Source organism: Camelus bactrianus, chromosome 21 (genome assembly GCF_048773025.1).
Source record: "Camelus bactrianus isolate YW-2024 breed Bactrian camel chromosome 21, ASM4877302v1, whole genome shotgun sequence".
Classification (NCBI taxonomy): Eukaryota; Metazoa; Chordata; class Mammalia; order Artiodactyla; family Camelidae; genus Camelus; species Camelus bactrianus.
This window is the reverse complement of record NC_133559.1, coordinates 2,962,581-2,985,634: the sequence shown is the minus strand read 5'-3', so window position 1 is coordinate 2,985,634 and position 23,054 is coordinate 2,962,581. Positions and strand designations below refer to the sequence as shown.

Below are 23,054 nucleotides of genomic sequence, written 5' to 3'. Positions count from 1 at the left end.
AAATGGCGCGTGTGCTGTTGATTTTGGCCACGTTTTCTGCCACCACCCCTCCACCCTGGAAGTTTCCGCTGCTGCCCGGGAAGGCAGAGCTGGGAGTCTGCACCCCGTACCCCCTCAATGTCAGCCTGCCAGTAGACAGGACGTGGAGCTGAGGCTCAGAGTGCTCTACGATGTCATGAAAGCCTGCTAGAATAAGACCACTCAGGGACATGTTCTCTCCCGGCTTTACACTGCAAATGTTGACAGTAGGAAAATGTGGCCAGGTTTCTCTCAAATATGAAAAATGGGAACTAGGCATGTGAGTGCGGAAATGAAAACTGCCTCTCCCCCCAGCAGCAGCGTGGAGGGGGAGGTGCCTGCCAGCCCCTGGCAAGCAGTTGACTTCTCTGAGCCTCTGTTTCTTCACCCAGGCAGTGGGGTGGCGCTGCCCCAAGGGGCCCTGAGCACAGCAGGGGTGTGTCCTCCCACAGCTGCACATCGGAGGTGAGCACACACGAGTGGGGAAGCCCTGGGCCTTCCTTGCAAACTGTCTTCTTGCCAGAAGCTGCACCCTGGGGGCCACTTTCCCCACCATGACTCAGCCAGCAGCCAGGGGGAGGGACGGGTGACGGGGAGTGGCCTGAGGCTCTGCTTACCTGGCAGGGCCCAGCCAGGCCCACCACGAGGGTGTGGACTCCGGCCTCATGGTCTTGACCTGGAAAGGCCTTGCGACTGCCATTAAATGCCTGGGCCCCTGTGTGGGTAGGGAGCCAGGAGGGTTTGTGCTTGATCCGTGGTGAGGCCACCAGGCCAGGGTCTGCCAGTTGGTATCCTGCAGGGAACAGCAGGCGTGTTGTGGGGGTGGGGTCGCGGTCGCGGGTGGCAGAGAAGTTCAGAACTACCAGCCTCAGGCCCTCCGTGGACCTCTGGCAGCCTGGGCTGCCTCCTCCAGGAGCCGCTGCCCCCCTGAGGGTCTGAGCAACCCCCTCATCCATCCACCCTCCCCTGCCATGGCCTGGCCCCGCTGTATAAAGTTTAAAGGTTTTAAATGCAAATATTTCTCTTTTATAGATGCCAGCTGTCTCCAGAGAGCGCGTTTCCTCGCTGCTCAACTTTATTGTCCAATTAGCTTCCCATATCTGGGTACTGGAGAGCCTAGGGGGCTGGGGGGGCGTGGGGGGAGGGGAGCACTGGCTCCAGCAGCGGCTCCAGGGCTGGAAGCTGCCCCCAGGGGACTGTGTCTGGGGGAGGTTGTGGGGCCCGGGTCAGAGTGGGGAGGGGGTGGGCATCCCTCCCAAGTTTGGGGGGGCATCTTCAGATTCCAGGCAAGGAGAGGCAGGAGCTGAGCCGGGGCAGTTCGTGGTGGGAGTATTCTTTTATTAAAAAATAAAAATAAAAGCAGCCAGCCCCGCGCACACTGGCTTCCTTTTAGTCCCTCTGGAGCGTCCCCCCTCCCCGCCTGCTTTCTAGCCGTGCGGCGGCTTCCCCATTCACCGGGGCTCAGCGGCTCACAAAGCGAGGCAATTAGAATTGAAAATCTATGCAAAACAGCTGTTAACTGATTGTAAAGGAGTGCAGCTGTGAGCTGGGTGCAGCCTGGAAGCCGGCGCTGAAAGGGCAGGAAATGTTGGGGCAGCCCAGGGTTAAGAGGCAAACTCCTGCCACCTTGTCCACAGGGGTCGTCTGGGCCTTAACCCTTCCTGCTCCCTGGAGGTGACCTTGGCCGCTGGACAGCCGGCCGAGATGGCGAGGCCAGGCCTAGACGTGCCCCCCTCCCCAGTCCCTGGAGAGCTTGGCTCCTCCCTAGGAGGGCAGGCCTGGGGAGGGAAGGGGAGGGGGAAGGAGAGGGGCTGCCAGGGTTTTCCCTCCCTTTTTACCCTTTCTGCGGGTCTGCGTGAAATGTGAGTGTGCAGAGGCCGGCTGGAAGCTGGGGCTGTGTCACTTCCCCGCTGGGCACCGACTCTCTCTTGGGTGGGGGGAGTCCAGGGCTCCAGTCATCACAGGGAGGCACAGGACCCCCCACCCCCCCACCGCCGCCCCTAGCTTGCTAAGGATGCGCTCCCTGGCCCTGACCCAGACTGTAGGGTGGCCTGGGAACCTGTATTTCGCACACTCTTCTCCCACCCCTCCTCTCCGTTATCTGAGACCCGCTGCCCTGTGCGATCTTTATCTAAGAGTGGGACGCAGTCCCTGGAGAGATGAATTCTAGAGGCAGGGATGGGAAAAGCCTTCTTGGAAGAGATAAGATTTAAGCTGGGCTTTGAAGAATGGAGAGGATTTCTGGACCAGTGATAGCTGGCTAGAGAGAGAAAGGGGACTTCAGTGTACAAGTGATGGAGGTTTGGCCACAGGGCAGGGCAGGAGGGGCTGGGGATGGAGGGGGCGGCTGGGCAGGCCCCTTGCCCCTCAGCCCTTGGTGCCCCTGGTGGTGCCCTCTACATCGGTGGCCTTGGGGTGAGTGGACCACTCATGCAGAGGGATGGCACAAATCCCAGGGTGCTGGGCTCTGGGTCCCTCAGTCCCCTGGAAGGGAGAATGGTTTCAGACACTGGGACAGCCAGCAGAGATGCTGCAGCTACCCCTTCCCCGTGTATCTGCAGCAGAGGCTACGGAGAAATGTTGCTAGGTGTAGGCAACACCCCCAGTCTGGATCAGGCTTGGGGTCGAAATTGTGAGCCCTAGATGAGTCAATTAACCGTCTTGGGTCTCCTCACTGGGCTTTGTGATGGAGATCAGGAGGCCACCTTGCAGGGCCTGAGAGGATTAAGTGACAGGAGCTGAGCTGCCTTGGCACATGTTAGGTATCTGGTAAACAGCAGAAGGGAACCTCCCTTCCCACCCACACTGAAGTCCAGGTCCCTGATGCTTGTCTGCCAATTCAGATGCTGAATGGAGTGTCTGGGGTGATGGAAAAATGATGGTGACATGCAGCCCTTATGTGCTAGGAACAGCTGGTTAGGGTGGAGGACACTGTTAGACCATGAGTCCTGTGGATCAGTGGCAGGAAGATAAAGAACAGGACTGCAGAACCCCCGTCCCTGGCATCCAGGGCCCATCATAGACCAGGGGCTGCACCTGTGCTGAGACTCAGCGGAGGACAGTGGCAAGTAGTGCCTCCAACTCCTGGGAACCTTACCTGGCCCAGGACGGTCCCTGGGTGGTGGTGGTGGTGGTGAGGGGTAAGTTGCCAACACGCCCTCCTGTCTTCTCAATTCCTTGCTGCCTCAAAGTACCCCTCCTATCAGCACCCTCCCCCTTGGGCCTGGCATTTTCAGTTGTGTATCTGGGAAGGCTAGTGTGTTTGTTGAGTGACAAATGTCCACCATGTTGGTTAGAGTCAACCCTTTCTTCCCAGGAGATCCCTTGTCAGTCCCGGGCTTCAGTGGGTAAGTTTAACAGGGTCCTGAGGCTTTTCCTTAACTGAGGGCTTTTTCATGCCTTTGGCTGGGTAGGCTTCCCAAGTCCCAAGCTCCTGGATGTGGGCTGGATTTCACAAGGACGCACCTGAGTAAGTGCTCAGGGCCTTCTGACCCCTGCTTCCTGCTCCAGGAGGCACTGTTCACTGACCTGAGTCTGGGGGTGCGGGCAGGCACTTGCCAGCAATCTATCGCCTCTGGTGAGCAGGGTCATCACGGCAGGTGTCCTCAATCTGGGAAGTGTCCCCCTACAGCCCCCCATAGGATTGGCCCCAGCCTTGGGTAAAACTTGCCCTCTTACACTGGACCTCCTCTTTCTGCCAGGTTTCCAGGCATATGGGAATGAGGGAGAGGAGTGCAAGGAGGGAGCACTTTGCCAAGGAAGAACTCACGACTGGCTGCGGGGTGGGAGCTGCCAAGGAGGAGAAAGAACACGCCTGGAGGGAAATGGAGGGTGGCCAGCCTGAGATTAGGAGTCAAGCTACAAACCTCGTTAGTGAGGAGTGCGCGGGCTGTGGGAGAGCAATTCCCACCCTTAAACTCGGAGGCCAGCTCCCGGATTACTAATTTCCTCCGGCCGGGCGCACTGACAGTGAGTGTCATCCATCTTCCCCCGTGCCAGCCCGCCTGGTGGCTGCCAGCATTTTCTAGCCAGGGCACGCACAGCCAGCTCGCTGCTGCCTCCCGGCGGTCGCTGGGGTTTCCTGCAGCTCCCAGCCGCCTCCGCCGGCTGTGCTGCGAACAGGGAGACTCCAGCAGGTGCGAGCAGCTCCCAGCCAGCAACAATCGCACCAGTGCCTACGTGACCTTGAGCAACTCTGGCCTCAACTTCCTCATCTTTGAAATGGGGCTCAGATTGCCCGTCTCGCAATCCAGTGGAACCAGATGTCTATAAGAGAGGGATCGGCCAGTTCTAAAAATTAGCCAAATGATAAACCGCAGTGGCCACCCCACAGATTTTTTGTTCGACCATTGTGATCCTTCTTAAACAGGTGGAAGAACTTGACCTTTCCCCAACACCACCACCGGGGGCCCCCCAAGGAATAAGGGAAATAATCGCGAGCCCATGTCCTGGTGAGAGAGATTTGGAGGTTGGGCGTGGGTGCCCAGACTGGAGACTGGGCTGGGAGGAGACTCCTGGGCAGGTGCGAGTTGTTTCATTTGCAAGTTACTCCCCTCCCCCCACAGCCTGTAATCTAGGTGGGAAAGGGCTGGAACCGCCCCCAGAGGTTTTTAATTTTGTTTTTCAGGCCCTAGGCCGGTAGTTGGTCTCTCAACTCCTCCCTCCCCTCCCCCCACCCGAGACTCTAGACCGGGATGGAGGCACCCCTTCCCCCACGTCCTGGCCGCCAGGGCCGCGGTGAATATGCCGGCCACTGCTGGCGATAAATTACCGGAGGCCGCGCTGCGGAGACACCGTGTGGTGCCTAAATTACAGCGTCGGGCAGAGGCCTAGGCCCCCTGGAGGGAGGCTAGGCCCGGAGCGAGGCGGGTGGTGGAGAAGCGCCCCTCCCACATGGTGCCAAGGCCGGCCAGCGCCCGCAGGTAGGAGCCAGTAACGGCCCCCGGCCTCGCGAGTCCGTTTCCCTTTTCGTTTGTGGTCGGCCAGGAGACTTGTGCAAGGAGAGGGGCCGACCCGCGGTGGAAGGTGGATCAGGGGAATGAGTGGTTTGGGGGCGCCTGTCCGGGCTCTGCCCCTCGGCCCCCCGCGGGCACACAGGCGGGTTCTCCTCCCTGCTGGCGCGGGCTCCGAATGCTCCAGGCCCGCCAGCGTCATCGGGAACAGATGGATGGGGGGTGGCAGGCGCCCAGCGCTCCCTCCCGTCGCAATCCGGACTGGCGCGAGGAGGGAGGGAGAGGGAGGAGGGAAGGCGGGGGAGGCTAGGCCCGCGGGGACGGCTGCGTGCGCGCCTGCCAAGCGCGGCGCGGGCAAGTCCCGGGGCAGGTTTGGGGCTGGCAGAAGCGCGGGCTGGCACCGGTGGGCGAAAGTTGAAACCCGCAGCGCGGCGCTAGGGCGGCTGCTTGGGGCGGTGCGGGAGGGGGCGGTGGGTACTGGTTTGCCTCCGGGCTTAAAGGTGTGAAAGCTGTAGGTTAGAGAATTTTCAAAAGGAGTTGTACAGGGAGAGACCCGGGGGCATCTGAGCAACGCTGGGAGCTTTGGACGCCCGCAAGGTCAGAGCCCTGGGGCGCCGGAACGCGCCAGGGCCTGGGGCGTCGGGCGAGGCCTGCCCCATTAACCCGGCGCTTCCTGGAGACGCGGGCCGCGTGGGGGGTGGGCTCGAGGCGGGTCGACGGCGCCGCTGCTGGTGGGGGCGGGGCGGAGCCGGGAGGTGGGGAGGCTGGGGCCTCAGTCCTTCGCCGTGCCGCCTGTGGGTGCCCAGGAATTTCAGGACGCTCCCTGAGTCATTCCAGTCTGTCAAGTGCCTGGGTGAGGTAGGGTGGGGGGGGGGGTGCCAGGAATGGGGAGGCGCTGCTCCGGGGCCAGAGGCCCAGTGGGTCGTGCCAGTTTCTGGAGGCGGGCGGCCTCGCCTCTGACCGCAACCCCAGCTACTTAATGATCCCCCTGGCGGAGCGGCGCCTCCGTGGACTCTCCAGCCGCTGAGACATGGGTTCTTAAAAGAACTATCCCCGCCCCTCCCCGCACTGTGGCCTTCCGAAAAGTTACTTAAAACAAAACGAGAAAGGGGAGTTCCTAGAATTTTGAGAGGAAGGCACGTAGGCCCGAGTTCTTAACATTCAGCCATTTCAAGTTGGGATAGTAAGGGGTGGGGGTGGGGAGGATAAACGCACAGCCTATCTTGTACTACCCTCCCACCCCCAGCACACACACTCCGGCTCCGAGAAAGTTTTCCTCCAAAAGGCCTCCAGGAACACGTGAGTTTATCCGTTCATTCCTTGTTGGGCCTGCTTGTTCCAGACAGTTCTAGGCGCCGGGGAAGCGGTCGTGAGACGCACAAGGGCTCTTCTCGCTTGGCGGGCGTATTGGAAGTGACTGCTCCCTACTTTTGGACTCAAGTGGCTAGGCTTGGACACCAGTGTATTGGGGACCCCTGACCAGTCGAGCCAGGGACCCCCGAGAGCCTGAGGGTGGCACTTTCCCTACCAGCTGGTGTCCTCGGCTCACCTGGCCGGCCTGGCTGGGGAGGGGCGTGTGCCCGCGCGGGTGTACCCGGGCGTCCGTCGGTGCGCGCGCGCGTGTTTGCGGCTGAAACCCGACACCTCCCGCTGGCTGAGGTCAGGGAGCCGGGAGCGAGCCAGTGGCCCGGGAGTGGGCGGCGTTGCGCTTGGGTGTGTCCTCGGCGGCGGCGACAGCAGCAGGTGTTTCTTGGCCCGGGCCCCGGAAGCTCCACCTCCCCAGCGGGCCCAAGTCGTCGCTGCCGCCGAGCAGCCCCGGGTGAGATAAGCAGTTTAGACAAACACTGGGCGACGGTGGCTCCAGCATGTGTCAGCCGAGGCGGAGCTGCGGGGCCCTGGCATGAAAGGTGAGAGCGCCGCTCCGGGCAGGGGGCGGGGGGGGGCGGTCTCCGCGCTCCCTCCCTCCCCAGCGCCCCCCTCTCCTCCAAGTTCGCGGGTTCCGCGGGGGCAGCCGCCAACGGCTCCAGGGCAACTTCCCCCAGAGTGTGAGCGGCGATAAGAGCTGAGCGGACAGGCAAGCGACCAAAGCACCCCCCCGCCCGCGGCGGGTCGCAGCCTGGGCCGCCTGGCTCCGGGCGGGGGCTCGAGCCGCCGCAGGCTCGGGCTCGGTGGCTGCGTTCAGCGAGGGACGCTTAAGAGCTCGCGTGTGGGGAGCTGGGGGGCTCTCGGTGAGCTCTCGACACTCTGAAGCCGGAGTGAAAACTTTGCGGCGGCGGGGGAGGGATCGAGGGGGGCGGCGGTGCGCCCCCGCGGCAGGTGCTGGCGGCGGCTGGGGAGGGGGTTGCTCGCCGCCTGGGGCCGCGCCGTTTGGCTTTTTGTCTTGCTCCCCTCCCCCTTCCCTCGGAGCGAGGGAGACTGCCGGGAGGGCGGGACTGCAGCCTCCCAGGTCTCCGACCCCCACGCCCTGCTTCCCAAGGGCGCGCCCCGGGCTCCGTCGCTTCTCTCCTCCCTCTCTGCCCACCCCCCCCCCACCTCGCTGGAGCAGTTCCCCTGCCCCTCCCCCTGCTGAAGATGGCTGCCCCGGCCTCGGAGGTGGGAGGTGATTGCATCCGCTGCCCCCTACTCGCGCTGCCTTTTTTTCCTCCCCGGCCCTTCCTGCCTCGCCTGGATGCGCCTCCCCACCCCCAGCTCGGCGGCCGCGCTGATGGGCGGCGAGTGGCCCGACTGAGTGGAGCCGATTCAATTATATTGCAGCACCAGAGACACCTCCTCGGCCGCCCGCCCGCCTCTCCAGCAGGCTAATTAAATTCCCTTCGTGGAGGCGGAGCGGGAGTTGTGCTCACCCTCCGGAGCTCTGGAGGGGGGGCCGGGGACCACTTAGGAGTGCGCAGTGGAGGTTGAGTCGCGGGTCTTGGGGAGAAAGGGTTCCCCGGATTGGGTGAAGGGTTGCTGCGACGCCCCCACGTGATGTGCCGGGGCTCCTTGGTCGAGCGCCGGCTTTAAGTTTGGAGGGCTATGCGCTCGGCGGGGAAGCACCTGCTGGGTGGTGGATACTAGCCGAGTTGAGTCGATTTGGCTCTTGTTTTGTAAACTAGCCTTTGTCTGCGGAGTGCGTCTAAAATACATTAAACCCTTGTTAACCCCTGCAGTGCCTTATCTGGGGCCCACACAGGCTGTGGTTTGGAAACAAAAAGCGGGACCACCAGACGAAAAAAAAAGGGCTGCTTTTGTGAAAGACTGGAACAAAGGGCCCAGCGGATTCTGGGTGGGAACCTCCCCGCTTAAGCCGATTTCCAAGCAGAGGGACAGAAGGTCAGAAGGTCTTGGTGTGAGGCACTTAGAAATGTCCCCTGGTTAGCTGGCTGGGTCCTCTCCCCTGGGATTCTGCGCTGCCACCCCGCCCACCCCCCGTGGAAAGTGAAGGGACCAAGGTGAGCAGGCTGCCTCTGGATGTTACTTAGGTTTGGGACATGTAAGTGTTGCTCAGCCTGTGTTTACGGGCTGCCTCCACCCGTAGGGACGGTGGAACCTGACTCAGCTGGGCCACGCCACAGGTGAGGGGGCCCAGGGCGCAGGCTCCGACTGGCCGCCTGTGTGTCATCCCAGCTGCTGGCTGTTCAGGGGAGTTACCGCCGTGCCCTGGCCCTGGTGGACTAGGAAGCTCGCAGGCCAGGCTCAGAGATAACAGCTACATGGATACTTCACATCAGCCCCTATCAGTGCAGTCCTGATGCCAGGGTGAAAGAGGGTGCTGTGGGATTGGCTTTTGTCACATTGTCTCAGAGCAGGAGTAGACCCCGCACTGCAGTGAGGAGGGAACGGGGCCTCAGGAGCCAGCCAGCCAGAGTTTTGACACTTCAAGCTTCCTTTATGTGAACTTTGGGGGCGGTGCAGAGTCTGGAGCTGGTGAGCAGCCAGGGTGGTGACCCAGGGTCAGCCCCGCCTTGGGAAGGGAGGCTGGGAGGCCCATCCTATCTGTGGGGCCAGGCTCTGAACAAGGTAACAGGCAGTCCTTGACAGCGCAGGCCCTGACCTGTTGGGTACAGCTTCCGGAATCCTGAAACTCCTTGTTGCAGTTGAGATGGGTTTATAGATCCTGCAACCTGGTTTTCTACAGTTGCAGGTGGCCAGGCCTCCCCAAGCCCAGTGAAGCTACTGCCTCTGGGTTCGCGGCCCCTGCCTGGGGAGTTCTCGGGGGTCCCCAGGTGATTCTACTGTGCAGACTGGAACTGAGAACCAGAGCCTAAGCTCACAGCTAGAAGCAGCTGCTCCCTTTGGAGCTCAGATTCCTTTGTCAAGCCATGCCCTTATGCAGTCCTTTGGCCTCTGATAACTTCCCTGCCTCTGCGGGAAGATCAGGAGCTGCAGTTCCGAGAGAGCCTTGGGGTTTGGGAGCAGAAGCCTCCAGCCCCTGGGTTCAGCATCTCTGGCCAGAGGAGCCAAACTCTGCACAGCGCCACTCTGTGGCCATCGTGGGTCTTGCACCTCCAAGCCTGACACCTCCCCAGTCCACTCAGTCCCTAACAGCCCTTGACCCTTTGGCAGGAGTTGTCTCTGCTTCTCCTGCTCTGAAGGAAGAAGGACTTCTGGGCTTGGAGCCCCTACCAGAGGGGTGGGTGCCTGCAGCTCTCACTTCCCCAGAAGAACGCGGGTGAGCAAGACCTGGCTGCTACCTCTCTCCTCTTGCCCCAGGAACTCGTAGGGGCTTGTGGAGTCAGCCAGCAAGGCAGGTTTTTCCTGGCCCCATCCGAAGGCTTGGAATTCCCAGCCTGGGTTACTCGAAGTCTGTGCCGGGCTGGGGCTGGGTGGTAGCTCGTCAGTTCCCTCTGTTGTGGCAACACAGCAGCCTCCAAACCACAGGGCTGCCTGAGGCCGGCCCGCCCGGCTTCCATGCTGTGCTGGGGGAGCTGTTTTTCCAACCTGCAGGGATCTGTGCTTCGGGTGACATTTCAGCTTGGCCACTCGCTTTAATTTCTCTCCTCTTGCTGAGTGTGGTGCGGGTTGCTGAGCCGCTGGCTCCACTTTCCAGCGCTGGCCTTTCTCCTCAGCCGAGGCCACGGGCGGGAGGTGACGTTTGGGAGCATTCTAGTCAATGAGAATTTATTGAGCTGGGACGTGCACACACAGATAACACTCTGCCTGCCTGCCAAAACGGGGGGGGGGGTGGCTTTAATCTTGCCTCTGTAGCGTCTTTCCCCCACTGGCCTCTTGGCTTGTGCCCCTGCTCCAGCAGGATGAAACCTCAGGGGTTCATACTCAGTGCCTTGTCTCCCTGTCTTTGCTGGGGCTCTCCTCTGCCTGGAATTCTCCACTTAGCTCCACATCCCGGGGGTCCCTCAGACCAGCTGCCCCTCCCTTCCTGATGCCTTCAGCGCTTTCAGAGAGGAAGCCACTGTAGGGCTGGGGGAAGTGAGAGCAGCCTCTGGAGAGGGTGGGATGGAGGCCAGGCCTGGAGAGAAGGGGAGGGTACCAGAGTTCGCACACATCTGGGGGGAAGAGGGGAATTTGGGTGAACTTGAGGCTTGGGGGGGGGTCCCTGTGGGACTTGGAGGTCTCCAGGAGGTGACTTTTAACGGAGGAAGGAGATGTATGGGGAGCAGGAAGCCCCCAGCCCAGGTGCTTGCCTACACTTCAGACTCACCTGGGGAACTTTAAAACGCCCAGGCTGGGTCTGTGACCAAACAAGACCCAGATCTCTAGGGGTGGGGCCCAGACATCTGCGTTCTGTAAGCCCCCAGCTGAGCTGAGCTGAAAGGGCCTCCTGCTGGGGGTTGGGAGGAGGAGATAGGACTTCCTTTCCGTGGGGAAGGTGGGGGGCGGAGGTTTTAAAATTTATTTTTAACTTAAGTATGGCTGATGCTTCTTGAGACGTGGGGTCTCACTGGGAAGCTGGAGTCTGCCCTGTGTGCCCCAGAATTGCATAGGGCCGAGCACCCCTCCCCTGGCTGGGCAGGCAGTGGATAAACAGTGCCGGAGACTCCGTTACTGGGTCGCTGGCTGCCTGGGGCTTTGCATTGACCTCGGGTAAAATCCTGAAGGTAGGTGTCCTTCCTGCCCCAGGTGAGCTGGGAGCCCCTCTCCTAGTGAGGCTGTCCAGTGCAGAGGTGGATTTGGATGGGTGGCTTCTGTGTCTGTCTGGAGCTCTGGCCCAGCCTTCCCGTTCTGGAACTGGTTCCTCCAGCTGGAGAACTTGACCTGTGTGAAGAGTTGCACGTTGCCGTGACTTTGCTGCCAGGCCCAGGACAGGGGGGGCATCCCGCGTGGGCAGGCCGTAGCGTAGGTCCTCCCACCGTAACCAGCTGTTTCCCACCTGTAGACTGGGAGTGCAGAGGCCTTTTCGGAATTGAGGATTTATGACGGAACGTAAACTGCATGCCTGCCCTGAAGGGGTCCATGCAGGGGAAGGGCTGAAAACCTTGGGGACCTGGCATGATCCCCTGGCGTCTGCTCTTCCTCCTGTGGATCTGTGGGGCAGTCCCTGGCCAGGGCGTTAGCATTCACCTGTGGCTCAACCCCCACAGCCTTGCGCGCTTTGCTTCTGGGCCTCGGTTTCCTCATCTGTCAAGTAGGGATGACGGGCGCCTCATTCTCGGGCTGTTGAGGGTTAAATGCTTTCTCTCAAAGCACCCAGAGAGAGCAGCGCCTGTCACTGAGGGCTCTTGTGTCCAGGTTTGTCAGAAACAGCACCAGATCATCCCCGTCCTGTTGGCTTTAGGATTCCTAGGATTTTAACTTCAGAGGCCTGGAAGGATCTGTTCCCCCGCCCTGGCAGTGTCCGGTGTGGGGAGGGGCTGCGGCCACTTGTCCCCCCAAGACCCAGAGGCTCAAAGTGCCAAGTGGGCCCCTGCTGACCCTCTCCTGTTGGGGCTGAGCGGGCGGCTTCTCCTGGGGCCTCGCCTGCCCCCAGGGCCTTGAAACCACGAATTCTTACTGTGTCCCCCTCCCAATGGGGAGGGAGGAGGGCGGTGAAACGGCAGCCCTCCCCTAGCCCCGCCCTTCCTGTGCTCAGTGCTCAGAGTGGGTTGTGGCCACAGGCAGCAATAAAAGGTACCGACTGGCAGACTCTCGTTCCGGGTGGTGTTGACGTGGGACTGGTTAAGCCGTCCCAAAGGAAAACACGGGAAGACCCACGTGTCACGCTGAGGAGGGCCAGGACTGCGGGGGCCTCCTTCGTGTGAATCCGTCTCCTCTCCCCCCAGCGGAGCCAGAGCTTGGGGCGCCTCCTACCACGCCATCCTGCCTGTTTAGGGGGCAGGAGGGACAACTGCCTCATGCGACACACGTGACATGGGGATGTGCTCTTACTTTGCTGTCCGTCTTTGCAGGTAGGGATTGACCATTAGCTGGGAGAAATGGAGGCACCACGGGGCCTGTCTGTCTACCTACCCTCTGTATGAAATGGAAAACCAAGGGACATGAGCGAATTCATCCTCCTGAATTCTGGGTGTCCGTTTATCTCTGAAGGCAGTTTTGTAACTTTTTTACGTAGGAGGTGAGGCCTTCCTGTATTCCCTGAAACACATGAGGGTTTGCTAGACTAGACAAAGTTGGATGTGGATAAAGCTAAAATTCTTCGTCAGATGGGAACGTTGGAGGGACTTCTGCCAGAGGTGGAAGGGCTGCGTGATCATTAGTTGGTTGGTTGCTCCCATTTAACAGGATAAGCAAACTGAGGCCCCCAGTCAGCCCCCGTGGCCTTGCCCTCTGGGCTCTCGGGGCCCTGTCTGTTGAAGAGGATTTCTGGTTGACCCTGCTAGGACATGGAGGGGGACGGAAGCATGGGCTGAGGTGGTGTGTTTTAAGTCAGATTGATGTCCAGGCCTCTCCTTTCTGAAAACATCAACTTAGCTTTTTGCAACGTGCAGTTTTCACCTAAATATGTGTCTTTGTAAGACTAAGGAGGGGTGCCAGACCTGGGAAGCTGTCACATGAGCACAGGGAGTGCATCTTAACCAAACAGCTGGTTTCCGAGTGGAAAGGGGCAGGACCACGTCTTCCTGATGTGGTAGTGTACGCGGCGGGGTGTCCGTGCCGGGCTCTCTCCTGCCGGGGCCCTTGGCGGGCCTCGGGGTTTCGTACTGCAGTCACCAGCAGCGTCCGTGCCGCGTACGGGGACCCCCACGGGTGTGCACACACCTCGGGACTGATCTGTTGAAGAGATTTCAAGAGGGGAAAGGGCTGAGTGACGGATCTTTAAAGATGTTGCCAGATTCCTCCAGAAAGAATGTCAGGGACTCGCTCTTCTGCCCGCCTGTACAACTCAGACATTGACGCACCCGATTCTGGCTAGTTGGGGTGCCTGCTGTGCCCCTCAGCCCTTGGCCTCCAAGGTCGTTCGTTCCCCCCCCTACAGAGGAGTGAAAGCCCTTTGATCAACCTTGGGTTTTGTTGCCCCTGCAGCGGGTCCCAGGGGTAGACTGGGTCGCTCCTTGCCACGTGGCCTGGCGTCCTGGGGGATGAAGCCGGTACCCGTGGGAACTGGTTTTGGCCTCAGCGTCCTGCCTGGAGCCTTACAAGTTCCCAGTTGGCGCTGTGGAGGGGATTTTGTTCCTTTTGAGAAGTTAGGGGTTGTGCAGGCTAGGCTGGGCAGCAGTTGCTGGAGAACGGTTGTGGCCAGAGGAGGGTGACCAGCTTGACCCGGCGTGTGCCAGGGTTGGGACGAGGGAGTTCGTGGCTGGTGGCTTGTGACTGTTTCTGCAGGCTCTTCCCTGGTGGCCCTACTTGGAAGCCCATTTTGGCTGCAGGGTAGTTGTTTTTTTCCAATGGGGTGTTTACTGATGTCTGGAAATGGTACATGGGACTTTGAAGAAGGTACATAAGCCCAGAAGAGGAAACACCGTTAGAACTTGGACCGTGGAAGCACCATTAAGGACTGAGTATCCTTTTGGCCCAGGTAGAACATATTGGGGAAAGGTGTTAGTGCAGAATTCAGTGGGGTTTTTTTCTGGGGAGTGGATCTGATCTGCCACTTGGAACCATTGTGAGAATGGACCTTTTGTAAAAGCAGAGAAACCTTTCTTTCCCCTCTTGATGGAGGCACTGGGGATTGGACCCAGGACCTTGTGCACGCCAAGCATGTGCTCTACTGCTGAGCTATACCTGCTACCCCAGAAAAACATTTTGTAATTTGAGGCAAGTCCTGGCTTTGATTCAAGTGGGACCCGCCTGTGGTTGACACGCACCGGGATCACGGCCTCCTTCCTGGTGGGCCCTCACCTCTGAAGCTAAGGGTGGATGGGGTTACCTCTTCCTGTTGAATCTGGATGAATTCAGATGTTACTAGCACCTGAGTGGAGTGTCCTGGTCGCGCACGCATTTATTAAGCTCCTACAAACACTGTTCATCGCCCAGGCAAACCCACGTCGCTTCTGGACTGGAGAGACCTCCCGGCGTTGGGCGAGCTGACCAGCCTGAGACAGTGGGGTGTAGTGGGGCCTCTGGCAACCTGGGGACATAGGGACAGATTAAGGGACAGTTGCTACTCTTGGGATTCTGATTTGGTGGCTCCTAATTTTTCAAGAGAAACTATGTTGTCTTTTGACTTGAAACTTCCAGTTTTAAGATACTGTCCATTGATTCACATTTAAACATGTCTTGACTTCAAGCCAAATCAAACCAGGTGGATGGATGAAAGGAGGCCAGCTTAGCCTCTGGCACCCCCTGTCTAGTCCCCCCTCCCACCCAAAGTACTGATGGGGGAACCAAGGCTCAGACCACATAGTGACCTGACAGGACCGCACCGGGAGGTTCAGGGGGAGCCAGGCCGGGGACCAGGTCTTCTGGCTGGTTTTCCAACCAAGGGTGCAGTCCTTTGTCGTAACCGCCGAAGTTACCAGTCTGCCTGAGCACGGATGCCCGGTGTCGCCTTTCTCCAGGTTGAATCTGGTCGGCTGTGCACCTGTGAAGATGTAGCTGACGTGCCTATGCAGGCTGTGGACCTACTGTGTGCCCTTCGGGTCTAGGGATGCAGGTGGGATGCCTGCCCTGCACAGACAGCTTTTGTCAACATTCACTCAGTGTTGAAGGGGCAACGCTCTTGAATCCTCCGTTCCTGCCACTTCACCTGGGGAGCGGGGCACGAGCTGTACTAACACCCAGTGTCCTGCTTCCTCTTCTCAAAGTCTGGTCCCCCACTCAGGTTTCCTCCCTCTGTAGGAAGGACCTGGTCTTGACCCCTGCCCTCCTGGCCTGTTTCCCCACCTGCTGGCCCTAGCCTGCTGCTCGCTCCATAGAAACTTGAAGGCTTCCAGTGGCCATCTCCTGGCCAAGTTGGGTTCCTGTCCTTTGGGACCTCTGCCTTGGACACCTCTGACCCCCACCCACATCTTGCACCCTGTGCCTCCAGGCTCTGCTCAAAGGGCTCCTTTGTGAGTGAGGCTCAGCTTGGAGGTGGCCTGGTTCGCTCAGGGGCCTCAGGCACACAAAGGAGTCACTCCTGGGGTTGTCCTGGGTGCCCTCCAGCCCAGGCTGCCAGAATGTGGGGCGCGGGGGTCGGGTGGACCCCGAGGTCAGTTGTATTCCTCCTCCCTGGCTGGGTGCTCACAGCAGCCTGCAGGATGGGAGGTGACCCCTAGTAGGGGGGTCCTTTCCAGTGTCTCCTCATTTAAAGGGAAGTGGCCGGGACAGCAGCAAGGAAAACTGTTTTCCCGTCCCTGCTCCTCAGCCTCGGCTTGCAACCAAAGACAGGGGTGCGACTCTCTTCCAGCCTCTGTTTAACCGTCTGTAGAATGGGGGCAGGGAGTGGGTTGTATAGAGGCTCCTTGGGTGACCTGTCTGCTCAGGGTCTGTTCCTAAAGTTGCTACGAAGGGTAACTGATGCTCCGGGCAGAGCCAGGCCATGTTGTTGTTACTGCCCGCACTGTTTAGGAACGCCTCAGTGGTCCTGGGCTCCAACCTTGACCCTGTCTCTCAGCCTCTTTTGTCTTAATTGTGCGCTTCCCCGAGGCTGCAGGTTTTCTGCCTCTTCCCACCCCGCACCCCTCCCAGGCCGCCCAGCCACCCCCTGGCTGCCGCCAGCCCTTCATCTGTCCGTCCCAGGCTTCTCCAGACGCAGCAGCCCTTAGGATAATCGCCGTCAAATGTCGCTGCCATCTGTTGCCTGACTTCCGTCCTTTGCCTCCACCGGAACCTCCTGGACTCCTGGCTGTCTGCAGCCTTGAACCTCAACCCCTGCACGGGCCTCGATCTCCTCTCACCTCCACCTGCTTTGCAGCAGGAGCCCGAAATGTGGCTGCCCTCTCTTTGCAGCTGTGGGGCATTGCTGGACCTGTTGGCAGTGGCTGCCCAGTGACACCAGAAATTAGCTTTGCCAACAGCTCACCCGGAGGTGCTGGCGCTGGGCGGTGGGCTCACACCTGGGCTCCCATTCTCATTGACTGGGGTCCTGTTGGACAGTTCCTGCAGCTCATGGGCTCCTGCACTCATTACTCTGGAGTGACTTAATAAATGCTGCTGATAGATAGGTCTGCGCGGGGGAGGATGGCAGACTCCTTGTAAAATGAGCTGCCTTGTTACTCATTTCACTCCTGGGCCAGGGTCCCCTCTGGTCGCACAGGCTGGCCTCCCCCTCCTCCCATTTCTTCCCCTCCCCTCCCCCCCTCTCTCCCACCCTCCTCTCTGGTTCCGGGTCAGGATCCAGGCCATCTGCTAGGGCCGGCCCCTGCTCCAGCAATTAGCCGTGGCTTTGGCTCTGCCTGCCAGCTACGGGCTGTAGCCTTAGGGAGTACGTCCAGTTCTGGGACTCAGGGCCAGAAGAAGCCCCGTCCCCTTTGAAACCTACAACCTTAGTTGAAAAGAACGTTAAGGCGGACAGCAGGCTCCCCTGTGCATCTAGGAACAAGAAGACCTTCCCCGACTCTTCCAGTCGCCTCCCCCGCCCCCACCCCCAAGAAAAACTGCTTCGTGCGGGTGAACTCAGAACAGCCGAAGACAAATATAATAATGAATTTATTATGAAGCTGCTCAGGCTCCCGGGATCACGTGGTGCCCCACGCCGCTGCTGCCGCCTTCCAGGGTCTCTGCTCAGGTGACCTCCGCCTTGTCAGGGCTGCAGAACCCTCACCCCTTTGCAGGGGGAGCCGGGGCATGGGGGGCTCCGAGCTGGGGGACGCCCTGTATTTGTTCACAAACATTTCTTTCTGTGGTAATGATAAATTACCAAGAGGGGTGATTAGAGAAACCCAGTCCAGATTGCGCACGCGGGCCTGGAAGTGAAGCCCTGCTGGGCCCAACCTCGTGGGGTGTAATTACCCCAGGGGGGGCCGTCGGGGGAAGGGGCGGATTGGTGCTTGAACCGGGAGCCAGCAGAAAATTCATCTCAGCTATTAGCTTGTAATTACAGAGCATGGAGGGAGCAGGCCTGAGGTCTGGTGCCGGGGAGAGCGGGATGAAAGGAGGCAGTAATTACAGGAGCCGCGGGGGGCTGGAGGGAGGCCGCTGCGTGCTGATTAGTAACGCCCTCCGCCAAGCGCAGAGGGGGCGGGAGCCGCAGAGGGGGCGGGAGCCGAGGCCGTGTTTAATGGAGTGTTAGGGGCCTGCCCCCCTTTTCATGTCCTGCTGCTCGGAGCATTCGGACAGCAGGCACCCCGATCGATCTAGGTCTGTTCTGAAGCATTGGGAACAAGGTGGTTCTGGAAAATGTCCTCTGTGCCACCAGCTGGGCTCACCATTCTGCCCTTGGATTTTTCTTTGCTCCCCCCCCCCCAAAGCTTTGTGCTGCTCCTGGCCGTGCTAGAAACTTAGGCAGAGACGAGAAAAAAGTATGATGGAAGCCACCACACTGGTGGAAGGAGCAGGGCGGCTGAGGGCCTCCCTGGCAGTGCTGGACGGGCGTTAGGCCATTGCCACCCGAGGGACACGGTCTGAGGGGCCGAGTTGATTTGCGGGTGCTGCCAGGCTGGGGGCTTCTCCTTTCCTGCCCTCGGCCTCGCGGCTGCGTTTGCCTCTGGGCATCTGGCTGTGGCGGCTCTCTTCTCCTGGGGGGTCGCGGGGGCAGCCAGCGGTGGCAGGAGGCACCTGTCCAGAGGAGGTCAGCAGCATGTGATGCAGATGGAAGGCCGGGAGGCCATCTGAGCTCTACACATGCTGGGGCTGGTACAGCGGGGAGGGAGCCCCGTCCCTGTCCCTGCCCTGGGCCGCCCCAGCCCCCGGGCCTCATCCATCACTGGCCTTCACGCTGTGGAGCCTGTTCCCAGCTGTTAGGATAATGAATTTACATGAGCTGATAATGTAGACACAGCTCAGCCCATGGCCAGGCACCGCAGAAGTTAATAAATACCTCTCTAATGAGGGCGGGGTAGGGGTAGGCGCCCCTGCTCTGGGGGCTGCCCTGAGGCCCACTGTCCCCCTTACTTGCCCCTGGGGTGTCCATTATGTCATGGTGGCACCTGCCTGGCTTCAGTGGTAGGACACCTGGGTGGGCAGGGGGCAGAGCAACCCTGAAGTGACTCCGAGCCTGTGACTAGTGGGTGAAGCACAGAGGTCGGGGTGGGCTCCCGGAGGCTGTGTCAGTTACCAGCAGGTCCAGGGTGACCCGTTATGGGCTCTGGGTCCCTCGAGTTTGGCCTTTGTCCTTCCATGTCCTTTGTGCCAGGGAGCTGTCACCCCGGCTGCCGGTGGTCCCGAAGCCCCCGCTTCCCCTCCCCGGCCATTCTGATGCACACTTGCTGAGGAGGAATGCTAATTTTAGACTCCCCTAACGAAGCTGTTCATTTGGAATTCTATTTTAAGTGACCTGACATCAGCAGAGCAGCTTCCCCAGCTTGAAGCTGCTCCAGGGCCCACAGCTGACACCACAGCAAGAATGCTGGCTTTGGGGGACCCCTAGGAGGCCAGGGGGGCTGTACACCGGGTGCTGCAGGCCTCTGGTGGGGCCTGGGCAGCAGGTTCCAGGCTTGGAGGAGAGGGAGGACAGACTCTGGGGGTAGAGTGTCACTGGATGCCTGTAAGGGGTGACAATGACATTCGGGTGGTAGCTGACCCAGGGAGGCAGGAGGCAGAGATTGGACCCTCCTGCTGAGACCCTGGTCACCCAGGAAGGGCTAAGGCCATTTGTGGGGGTTGGGGGCCAGCCCCAGTTCCCTGGGCTCCTGCGACCGGCCAGTGGGAGGCCCCAGTCTGGGGGGTGCCCCGTGCTCCTGTTGGTTATACCAGCCACGTGAGGCAAGTCTTTGTCTCTTTGAGGGCCCCCTTTTAAAATCAAAAACAAAAAAACCCTGGTTTGCTACAGAAAAGGTAGAACATAGGGAGGTAAAAAGGCCAAAAACGAGGAAATTGCGCCTCTTACTGCCACCAGAGCCCACCCCCAACAGCCTTGGGGGCGTGTGGTGTGTTGGAGTCTGGCCTGCGACTTGCTCCGTGGCTGTCCCCTGCTTATTCCAGCACCTCTGTACCATCCTGCCCAGCGCTGGCACTTGGCCACCACAGTGTGTCCACCCAGGTCCCAGCTGGCCAGCCTGTCATGTGGCCACTAGGCAGTGACCTCACATCTGCTCCCTGGGCTCGGGGGACAGACGGGTCACTGGGAGGCGGGAGGACCGCGTGGCCTGGGTCACATCCCTGCTCCCCCTCCCCCGGCCATCTCATGACAGCGTGTAGTGGGGGCTGTGGGGCAGAGTAGAGCCAGCCCCTCTCCCACCGCCCCAGAATGGGTGTGTATCTGGGACCTGACCAGCTATATGTATGGTCAGGTAATCCCAGCCCTGCTGTTGACTGTGTGTTGGCCCAAGGGCCTAAGCCTGGATTCTCCCATCTGTAAAATGGGCACAGTAATGCTTTTCTCTTAGAGTTGATAGGATTTGAAGGAATGCCAGGAAGAACGGGGAGGTGGTTAATGGCCTTTGATGGCATCAGAGGGGCCTGTTTGGAAGCTCTAGGTAAAGACACAGGAGTATATGGAGATGGTTGAACTTGGGGTCCATGAAGAAAGAAAATAGAGATTGAGGGTCTTGATGGAGGATGCCGTGATGCTCACTGGACCAGTTATCTGATGCTGCGTAAAAACCTGCCCCAAAGCCAAATGTGGGATTTGGGAGTGGCTTGGCCAGGAGGCTCTGGCTCCGTCTTTGATACCATCTCGTCTGATGACTCCCGGGGTCAGAGGAGTGAGCACCTGCCAAGATGGTGCCCCACATGGCTGCTCAGTTCCCCAGACGTGGGGCTCTCCACAGAGAGAGGAGTCCGAGGAGCCCAGGGAGGTGGCCAGGGGCTCTGATGACCTCACCTTGGCAGGCACACTCCATACCTCTGCTGTACCCTATTCAGCAGGAGAGTTGAGACGTCTGGCGCACGTTTGAGAGAAGAGGGTTTGTCTCCACCTCTTGAAGGCATGAGTGACAGACTTTGGACGTATTTCTGAACCCCCATCATAAATCCCAGCTCTGACGGTGTTTGCATCTGTGGTCTGGCATCACAGGTTGGCCTTGGCAGGTGGTGTCATGAGTGGTGAGGACGTGTATCTGGGCCTGGGAGTCGGGTTTGAGTCTTAGGTGTGCTGCTGAACTGTCCCCGGGGCAGCCCCGCATGGTGGTGCCTTCCTCCGAGTGCTGGTGGGACCTCCAGGACCTGGTGCGCTTTGTGCCGGGACTGGGTCTCTGCAAGGGCGGTGCTTCGTTGTATACACCCTCCCCCAAAATAGAACCCCACTGATCCACTGAGGGTGTCTGGTCCCAAGCGAGACTTGGATGACTCCTGGGCTGCCCAGATCAGCTCGTGTTGGGGTCATGTCCTTGTCCCTGCAGGCAGCAAGACGAGAGCTCTGGTCCCCCTCTGTCTTGGGGTGTCCTGTGTGTTAACTTCCACCAGCTACTGCCACTCAGGGACGTGGAGAGCTGGGCTGTGCAGCTCCCGGCCTGGTCGGAGCAAGGGACAGTGGCAGGGAGGGCTCTCAGGTTGGGGTGAGGGGTGCCCATCCCAAACAGCACACGGACTCCTGACACCGAGTCACCTCTCCTCATCGCATCTCTGGTCCCCCAGGTTGGGGGGGGGGCTAGTAGCAGGTGGCACAGATTCATCAGCTCGGGTCCCAGTTTGCTGAGCCTGACCTGTATGGACTCGCCAAGCCCCTCACCCACCCAGACCTGGGTTTGTTAATGCCCTCGGTAGCTGACTAGCTGTATGACGATAATAGTGGCCCCTGGCGTGTGCCAGGCCTGCTCTGAAGCCCCTCATGGGATTAATTTCATAAGGGACTCTGTCTTTATCTGCAGCTTACAGATGAGGAGGCTGAGACCAGAGGGGCAGAGTAACTTGTCCAAGGTTGCACAGCGAGAGGCCGCAGAGCTGGGACTCGAGCCCCGGCGTCTGGCAGCCTGTTCGGTGTAAGCCCTGACCTCTAGGCTCCTGCTGCTTCCTTGCGCTGTGGCCAGCTGTGCAAGTCCTGCGCTCTCTGTCCCTGGGAGAAGAGGGCACCGACAGGGGCCTGGGGCTGCCCTTCCAGAGCTCGGTGTCCGTCGTGCTCGAGGGTCTTCCAACAGCTGGCTGGGTGCCAGGCTGGCTGAGAAAGGACTCTTGTTAGGAACCTGCATTTTCTAGCCATCGGGCGCCTGGGGCAGGGACCCCCCACCCCACTGGGTTGTTGCGTTCCCTGCTGGGCTTGCGGTGCCTGTGGGCATGTGGATCCCACCCCCGCTCCCACCTTCTCCCCAGTTCTTCCAGAAAGAGGAAGACACACAGGGTCAGCCTCCGGTCAGCGCTGCCCCAGCTGCTCAACGGGGTTGCTGCTGCCGGCGCCGTCCCCCTCCCCCTCCCACGTGGCACCGCCCACGTGGCCGCCAGCAGCTGGGAGGCCAGCCTGCTGGCTGTGGGCGCAGGGGCTCTTGTGGGGGCCCTTTGTTTCCGAGGTACAGACCCTCTCCCAGGAGAATGGTGTTCCCTCGAGCTTGCGCCTGCCTCGGTATTGTCTTTTATGCCCCAGCCCCCACCCCCCACTGCCATGGCCGTTTACCTGGCCATGCCCCCAAGATTTCTTTTCCCACCTGCCTGGCAGGAAACTGATGGCGACCTTAGCCCGGCTGTCCAAGAATCAGTGTTTGGGATGTGTGTTGGGGCCTGCAGCCTCTCCTGGCTAGTTCTGGGGGCAGCAGATGGGCAGGGCAGGTCTTGGGGCCCACCTGTGGGGATCTCCTGTGCTCACCTGGCCACCCATGGGGATGGGTGAAGAAGCAGGTTCTAGTTAGACTTCAGATGGACTGAACACAGAACCCTGCAGAGATGAGAAGGGCTCTGGGGGGTGCAGAGAGCCTCTTGGGGTGGGGGCCTCTGCCGGGGGAAGCACACGTTCCTGCCACGTTATTTTCTTGAATGTTCTGTGTTTGTGTCCGCCCTCCCCTTCCATGCCTCCCCCGGACCCCTCTCCAGGTGACCCCATGCTCTTCCCTGGAGCTGCTCCCCTGAGGTCTCCGTCTGAGGCTTTGCAAGTTGGTTTGCCTCTCCCTGCGCACGCCCGCCCGTTGGCTTGCCCCCTGTGAGGCCGTGGGCCTGGGTTCACGCCCCTCGCATGTACTCATGGTGAGGGAACGGGGACTGGGCCAGTGCCCCCGAGAAGGCAGGAGATGTTAATGGAAAACTTATTTATGGTGCTGCTTGCGCCCGCTCACAAGGGGGCCTGGCCGGCCTTTATGATGGGGCGGTGAGGCTGGAGAAGGTCCAGCCTCCTTGGGACTTGAAAGGATGGGGGCTCCTGGGAAGGCGTCTGATGTCACCCCATGTGGGAGGCAGCTCCTCGGCCAGCCAGCCTGGGGGAAAGGGGGCTTCTCCGCGGATGGCAGTGCAGACCCACAGTTATAGTCTTTTTTGTGTGGGCGGGGCCCCGGCACAGTCTGCGGGCAGCTGTGCTCTCCGCCTGCTGCTGTCCTCCGAGCTGCCTTCTCAGTGCAGACCTGCCGGGTCCCTGGTGGCTTTGAGATTCAGCGGGGTGTGTTGGTGGCACACAGGGCTCTGGCCAATCCCCTGGAATGATCCTAGATCTGTGCTGCCTGCCTGTGCGAGTCTCAGTTTCCTTTTCTGGAAGATGGGCACAGTACAGAGCCAGCCTCCCCAGAGTGCCAGGCAGGTGGCCGGGCAGGCTGTGCTCTAATGTGAGCTGTT

General features: G+C 60.1%; 2 protein-coding genes across 3 annotated transcripts in view; both read left to right on the top strand.

Annotated features, from left to right (window-relative positions):
* Positions 1 to 23,054, top strand: part of GSE1 (Gse1 coiled-coil protein) — a 104,504-nt gene that overhangs the window by 45,586 nt on the left and 35,864 nt on the right. The window contains exon 1 of one of the 2 annotated variants that reach the window (XM_074349307.1): positions 6,578 to 6,877. The exons of the other annotated variant lie outside the window; for it this stretch is intronic. Coding sequence (XP_074205408.1) covers positions 6,871 to 6,877 — 7 coding nt within the window. The 5' untranslated portion in view covers positions 6,578 to 6,870. Of the gene's footprint in view, positions 1 to 6,577; positions 6,878 to 23,054 lie in introns of those variants that run through there. 2 annotated transcript variants of the gene reach the window in all.
* Positions 1 to 23,054, top strand: part of LOC141574342 (uncharacterized) — a 357,001-nt gene that overhangs the window by 333,380 nt on the left and 567 nt on the right. The window lies entirely within an intron of this gene.